General features: G+C 43.2%; 1 protein-coding gene across 1 annotated transcript in view; it reads left to right on the top strand.

The window, feature by feature from the left end:
* Positions 1-2,225: 2,225 nt before the first annotated feature.
* LRP12 (LDL receptor related protein 12) overlaps positions 2,226-7,626 on the top strand; it is a 50,568-nt gene continuing 45,167 nt past the window's right edge. The window contains exon 1 of the mRNA XM_021546567.4: positions 2,226-2,546. Within this exon, the coding sequence (XP_021402242.1) occupies positions 2,468-2,546 (79 nt within the window). The 5' untranslated portion in view covers positions 2,226-2,467. The remainder of the gene's footprint in view (positions 2,547-7,626) is intronic.

The raw sequence follows: 7,626 nt of genomic DNA, 5'->3' as shown, positions 1-7,626 counted from the left end.
AAGGGTGTTATGTGAGTAAATGTTGCTTGACATCCTGAGTGTTTTATCTGGACTACTAACACATTTTCTTCCCTGGACTTAGAAGATCTGGCTCATTTCATATGCAGGAAAATGGCTTCCTGCAGTTGTTCTTTTTCTTTAGATCATCCCTTTGGTATCTCACCATTGGTTTGCCAAGCTCATTTAGTACTGAGGCAAGACTCTCTTGCATAGCAGTCTTCACTCTGCATATTTAAGAAGGCTGTTGGAATTAAGCCCCTGATGCCAGGGGTAGATGCTCTGCTCCCTGTCATGAATGATCAACTTGGGTACATGGTAAAGGGTAGCCACTTGTTTGTGCAGTAAGTTAAAAGTAGTCTTGCCAACAGAGATATTTGAGTTGTATGGAATTGCATTTAATCTTAAGAGATAATTAGTGTTGTCTTCTTTGTTACGCAACTAAAATCTATGGGAACAGAATCATATCACACCTCCCAGTTTCAGCTATAACTATGTTTGAGGGTTAGAAGTCCCTGTGTGTTCATAGGTTTTGTGTGGTGTCTGTTCATAAAAGCAGTAATGTTTCTCTCAGAAGCTACAGACCAGACATCCTGAGCACTCCTTCAGTGCCCCATTGTTAATAATTAAAAAAAAAATACAGGAATGGGATAAAAAAGACCACCTGAGGTTTCACTGAAGAAGTTAGACTTGTGAGAAGAATGAAACCTAAAAGATTGTTGGCCAAGCTGCTGTGAATGCTTTACATATTTGTATAAAACTACAGGTTGAGTATTCTTCTTCCATGAAATGTTGATTTTGTGTGCAAACTCATGGCTTTGGAGAGATGAACACTCATAGGTTCAAACTGTGACTAAAGGCCAATGTAGTGAAGACTAATCCACTGAGAATTGTTAAACTCAATGATGCCACCCCAGGGTGTTTCTGGACAACAACTTCCCAGACTTGGAAAGCATTCATGCTTGGCTGGGTTCCCTTCCCTGTTTCATGACAATTATTAATACTGAATCTTCATCCCAAAGCTCACCCTTAAATAAACATATTTTCCCTTTCAAATGAGACACCACCCCAATATATTTCTCTTCCTTCCCAAATAGATATCGATTTGGAAACAAATGCAGGAGAAATCACAGAACAATCAAGTCTTGACAGAAAAAGTTATTGGATATTAGGAAACATTTCTTCACAAAAAGGGTTGTCAAGCATTGTAACAGGCAAGCAGTTGACTCACCATTCCTGGAGGTATTTAAAGGATATGTAGATGTGGCATGTGGGGATGTGGTTTAGTAGTAGACTTGGCAATGTTATATTTGCAGTTGAACTCAATCATTTTAAGGGTGTTTTCCAACCAAAATGATTTAATGATTCTATGAAAAACTGAGATGAATGAGAAGAAATAGCATAGAGCACTCTCCATAGCAATAACGATTTGTGGAGCAAGAATTCTGGTCTGACTCAACATGTCTGCTTTCAAGAGGTAGCTGTAAGGCCTTACCAAAATAAGTTTTGCTTTTCTCAGGAATGGCAATACTTTGTTATTCCAAAGAAATGGTTCTAGTCAAACATGGTCAATAAACACTTCTCATGGTCTGCAACAGGCACGGCAAAATTAAAGTGAAATATCAAAATTGCGCTGTGAATCCCACTTGGTTTTGACAAGAGGTAACTATGCAGAAGGAAAACAAGCAATTGTCATCGAACAGAAAGGGTCACAAGGAGTTTCTATGAGGTCCGTAATTTCGCATGTACAGCAGTTGTGCTTTTTGTGCTCCCACGGTCTCTAATTTTTCGGTCTCACTGTTGAACTGCAGATGTGGAGGTCAGAAGCACAGCAGCCGCCAGCTGCCAGCGCACCCCTGTGCTTTACAGACTGCGTTTGGATCCAGGCAGTTTTACTCAGGGCGGAGAGCGGCGCACTCAAACACCACTGGGCCGTCCTGTGGGCCGGGGCTGCTCAGCTCCTCCAGACGTAGCCCCAGCCTCCCCGGCGGCGCCGGCCCCTCGCTGGGACGGGGCGGGCCAAACCTCGGCGGAGCCGACGGCGCCGGAGTGGGAGGGGAGGAGGAGGAGCCGGAGGAGGAGCCGCAGGAGGCGGCGGGGCGGTGCCGCGCCGAGCGCACGGCCCGGCCCGCCCCGGCGTCTGGGGCCGCCGCTCCGCCCCGCCCGGCCCGCGGCTGCCGGGAGCGGCTCCACGCGCTCGTGCCGGCAGTGCGCAGCCGCGGCGGAGCCCAGCCGGGAGGAGGAAGCGGCGCGCGGGGAGGGAGGCCGAGGCCGGCGGCGGCTCATGGCTCGGCAGGCGGGCGGGCGGCCGAGGCGTGCGGGCCGCTAGCGCTCCCCGAGGCGGCGGCTCCGGCGGGCGAGGGGGCGAGGCCCCGCCGGGCCCTCCTGCGGCGGCGGCAGCTCCGGCTCCGTGTCGGGGGCGCGACGGTGGCAGCTCCGGCTCCGCGCCGCCTCCCCGCGGGCGGGTGTTATGGCCCCTTGGGGGAGCGCAGAGGGCTCCCCGGCTTGGAGGTCAGCGCAACTCCTGCTCCTCGTCGTCTCCTGCTGCGGTAGGTACCGGGCAGTGACGCCGCCCGTCCGCCTCCGGCCGCGGGGGAGGGGGAACAAAGCGGCCTTTCTCCCGGCCGGCCTCGGCGGGGTCCCTGCTGCCTCTCGGGGCCGCCGCCACGGCCGGCTGGTGGCCCCGTACTTCCCTTCTTGCCCCAGCCCCGGCTCCTCCTTCGAGCTCGACTGCTCCAGAATTCGCTCCGGGGTTTTTTTTGTTTGTTTTTTGTTTGTTTGGGATTTTTTTTGTATGTTGTTAATTTATTTATTTATTATTTGTGGGGGTGGATGGAAATCTCCTCTGGGAAGTCCTCAAAACTGCGGCCGGGGTTCTGGGATTCGGCCCAGCTGCCCTGGGCTGGCTCTCCCGCAGATGTGCGTTGCCGGGAACTCCGGAGTTGGCGCGGGGCCGCACAAACAAGCCAGCCCCAAATCCTCTGAGTCACGAGTAATCGCTGCCTGTGGATAATGGGGATGGATGCTTGGGAGATGTTCCACGTCCGGCCAGGACGAGCGAGGCCTGGTGCCGGGGGCAGGGCGGCCCCTCCGGGCCGCGGAGTCGGGGGCTGGCGCTGGGATGAGTTTGTGACACATCAGCACAGGCCTGGAAGACCTTCCAGGGACCTTTGCTTCTGCTCAGCGTCTCTGCAGTTCATACCCGAATAGGATTCGGGTATATTCCTGGATATAAGCCCATCTTTAAAACAGAACTGCTAATGAAAAGTATTTGTGTAAACGTACTGAGGTTGGTTTTTACAGTGTAAAGGTGGCCCACTGACACATGGCAGATCAAAACCACAGATACTTGACAAAGAGAGTCGTCTCGTGTTTTCTCAGGAAGTTGTGTTTGTTTTATGAAGTCGAGCCTCAAGAGGAGGAAGCAGCCTTTGGCACAGAGCTGGGCATGTGCCTTGCCCTGAGGAGGACAGCGACAGGGGCCCTGCTTCAGCAGTTTCTGAAGTAGATGCCTTTGCTCTAAACACACAATTAAACACAAGAAATTGGAGCCTCTTTCACTGTTGAAAAAGCAAGCTTGTGTTTGGAATAGCAAGATGTTTCAGATTTCACCTTTGTTAAGTGTTTGTCCAGCACATGCCTGTGCAACAACTATCAGTCCAAACTCCAGAAATGTAATGTACTACATAAAATTGTAGGAGCCTTTCCCATTTTGTATCTACATGAGTAGAAAAGTAAAGAAGCCTTCTTCAATCAGAACTACAACTATGCCACTATCCATAACCAAATAGTTACATTGGTAAAGTTTCATTTTTGAGGGGCTGTTATTTGCATGAAGAAAGTGAGGTAGTGACCAGTCTTAAATGCATATTAGGTAAGGCAAAAGCGTTTCATGTCAAAAGGTAAACTGCAAGCACAACTGAAAAGGAGTTAGCTAATGGTGGAGCAGGAAGCGGTAGCAAAAATCTCAAGTTTGGATATATTAAGCTGTTCTTCTGTTTGTGTACTTAATGTACTTAAAAAAATTAATTTCTGTGGTAAGGTTTTTTAACAGATTTAGTCTGCTGTTTTTATTATACTCATCACAGAATTGAAATTAAAAGTCAAAACTTTAATTGTGATATTCCTCATCAGCCTGACCTAAGTAAAATGTTTTGAACTGTGATACTGTAATATAGGTGTTACTGTCAGCATTTCCCTTACACAAACTTAAATCACAAACATGATCTTTGGTTAGAGAAAAGCCAACCAAATTAAATTCTTTCTGGATAATGTTGTTCATAGACCTTTAATCTAGACTTGAAAGTTCAGCCAAGAAGGCTTCATAAGCTTCTTCTGCCTTGCTTAGAAACACATCACCATCCATTAGTGCCACAGCCAGGAAGGAGAAGGCGTTTCTGATTTTGATCAGCACTCTGTGTCACTTCATCCTCATGAGGAATTAGTTTTCTCTTAACAGTTTTTGTTTAAAATGTCTGAAGTTCTGACCAGTTTCACTGCTCAAAGGAAAGGAGCTTTATCATCCCTAGGCTATAGTATCCAAAACAAAAGCAAGCATTTACTGTGTAGTATAGCTCTTTCTCTAGCTTTCAGTTTGATTTCTCCTATTTACTTATATTGGGAGGAAAAAAGTGAGACTGGGAACTATGTCCTATTAAAGCATTTTACCTTCCTGTGCAACTGCTCTTCCAAACGAAACTGATTTAGTATTGACATGAATTTGATCAAAACTGCTGTCAGCATAGATGTGGGCTGTAATGTTGATGCTGAGCAGAGCCTTGCAGATATCATTATGTTAAGGCTCTGAATGCAGTAGGCAGTACTCAAGGTAAATGTATGCTTGGAAAAGCAATGGTGCATCATTTGAGTTTCCTTCCATTATGCAGTTGCACAGCTAAAATGTTTAGAATTTTCTGCTAATTAAAATACCAAATTCACCAAGGTTGTTATGTGGGCATTGAGCTCTCCAGAGAATGTTTTTCTGTTTCCCTGTAGTTGGTGAATTTTTCAAACCTTCTTTCTGATGATGACTATAATTATAAAAATTTGAGAAGGAGGAATGCTGATGAGTGAAATATTAGAATAGCACCGACTGACAAGAATTATGGCTTGGTAGGGCATTGGGCAACAGTCTTCCTGTTGCTTTGAGAGTTTTATATCCAAGAAGTAATTGATTTTATTTGTCTCTACATAATCCTGGCCTAGGTTTTACTGGGACAAATATTAAGACATTTCTGCTTATCTCAAAGGCCATAACAGTTATCTGAGCTTAAAACAGAACCATATGTTGTGCAAGTAATTATTTTAGGGGAAAAATGTTATTTGAGAAATCAGTCCTGTTCTTGAGGGAAGTATTTTTCAAACCAAAGTTCTGTGATTAATCAGCTGTAAATTAAATAAATCTTGGAATCATAGAATCGTTTAGGTTAGAAAAGACCTTCAAGATCATAGAGTTCAAACACAAATCCAGCAGTGCCAAGTCCATTTTTAAACCATGTCCCTGAACAATACATCTATGCATGTTTAAAGTACCTCCATGGATGCTGATCTTATTTCTTTTTTGCTATAACATGAGCTTAGGTTAGAGAACTGAATTTCTAATGTTACCCTTTTGTTTGATATTTATTTAGCTCTTGGGATGGTGGTTTATATGTGATTGGTACTGTGCTGGAGCACTTTCAGGACCAGTTTGTGAGGGATTGGTGTTCAGAGCAGAGGCTGAGTTATGAAAAGTCTCTGAGGTGGTATAGTGCAGAAACTAGGACATGCCTTCCTTTGGAATGGAGTCTGGAAGCATGGTTCTTCTTCAGCTTTCTGAAAATTCAAACTTTATGTAGTCTTAACTATATTTGTCACCCAGATATATTAATTTGAATTTCCATCATTCTGAGCGGAAGACTACAGGCAATTTCTATAAGGTTTTGTACAGTTGGTAGCAGTCAGTGCAGTGATACAGTAGATGAATCTTCCTGCTTCTGACTTCCAGATGTAAATGTGTGTCAAAAAAATACTTACAGTAGTAGGACAGGGACACTAAAAGAGTTCCAAGGTAGAAGTGGCAGCAGAGGAGGATAATTGTCTTTATCTCTAGGTTGGTTTTTGATTTGGTTGGTTGGAAGCACTAATGACTGAGAAACATTAGTGGAGAACAAAAAAGGATTATTCCCCAAAATTGTGATTGAAGCAGTGTTTTATGTTAAGACTACTGAGACTACAGTGCTACTGATACTATTTTATCCTGTTAAAGAAAAAGATAGTACCCTTATACAAGCTTTATACCATTTAATTTTGGATTAGAACCATTCCAGGTTTCTGTGGTACAGATGTTGCTGGAAGTGATAACTATAATGTGTATATAACTCATTCTTCATTTGGTTCTAAGGGAAGACAAGTAAAATTGTCATAAAAGACCACTTGTCAGGACCCGAACCTTACTGGCGTGTCAGTTTGTTAATGATGGTGTGAATGAGGAAGAATAAATAGTTTTTTGGGTTCATTCACCTTGTTTGAAATAACAGCCTGAGTCATGTAAGCAATTGAAGTCTGCCAGCTAGTTTATTCAATTTTCTGAAGAAGTTGAACTCTAAAGCCAGAACAGACTGTCCTAAAGGAATGGCTTGGCTTAATAAATTACTATATCTTAAACTCTTGAATGTCAGTCTTTATTGATATTTTGTGATACACTGAACAGATATATTTTGCTAAGCTGTAAATCATATTATTGGTAAAACCACTGCATTTCATTTATTAGAACAGTTTTGTAGTCCTTTAAGAGAACATGTCCTAATTTTAACACTGTAGAAATTTATGTTGTCTAATAAGTTAGTCGTTTGTCAACTTGTCCAAGTACGTACACATTCAAATGACTGTTGAGAGACAATATTGTATCTATAGTCAAAATGTCTGTGAGGTCATGTGGATAATATTTAAAGCAGTGTACAATCAAGGGGAGAAGAAAAAACCCATATCTTAAACAACCTCATCGCAAGAAGTTTGAAAATTGAATATAAGGTAGTCGGTGTAATTGTTATTATGCACTACTGTCAGCCAGAGAAAGAGCAGAGGTGTAATTGTAACCAGAATCATGACAGAAGCCATCTGACTCCATTCCTGTCATCAGAGCAGAGCATGTAGCGAGCATGGCTTTTTCATCTGTTCTGTCATTGCTAGGAGAGGAAGAGCTCTAACGCATTGGTGATGGAAGAACCCTACAGGTGAATCTGTTTGATTCCTTTACTGCCATCCCTGCAGTTTTAATATCAAATAGATGTGAATTGTATCAGTATTATTTTCAGCTAAGCACTAAATATTTATTGTTTTGTACTTGGTCTGGCTAAAACTTAAAATTATTATCAGTCTTGTGGTTTGTTAGCAGATCTCAAATTTTTAAACTTTGTGCCTTTGGTATATTAGGTGCATTCCTTCACACATTATATGCCTTTTACCAGATTACTGAACTTTCCCAAGGTGTAGACATTATTTCCATACTTGAGTATAATTCACTAATTTCCTTACAGGTTTTTTAAAAATTCATGAGTTCTGTTTGTACTCTGTAAATAGTGTGGTTTTACTTTCTTAGATGTCTCTGCATTTTCTAGTTTTAGTGTTCCATTTATACTGTCCCAGATA

The sequence above is a fragment of the Lonchura striata genome, chromosome 2 (assembly GCF_050655825.1).
Source record: "Lonchura striata isolate lonStrDom1 chromosome 2, ASM5065582v1, whole genome shotgun sequence".
Lineage (NCBI taxonomy): Eukaryota > Metazoa > Chordata > Aves > Passeriformes > Estrildidae > Lonchura > Lonchura striata.
Note: the sequence above shows the minus strand (reverse complement) of the source record. Positions and strands in the feature narration are given on the sequence as shown.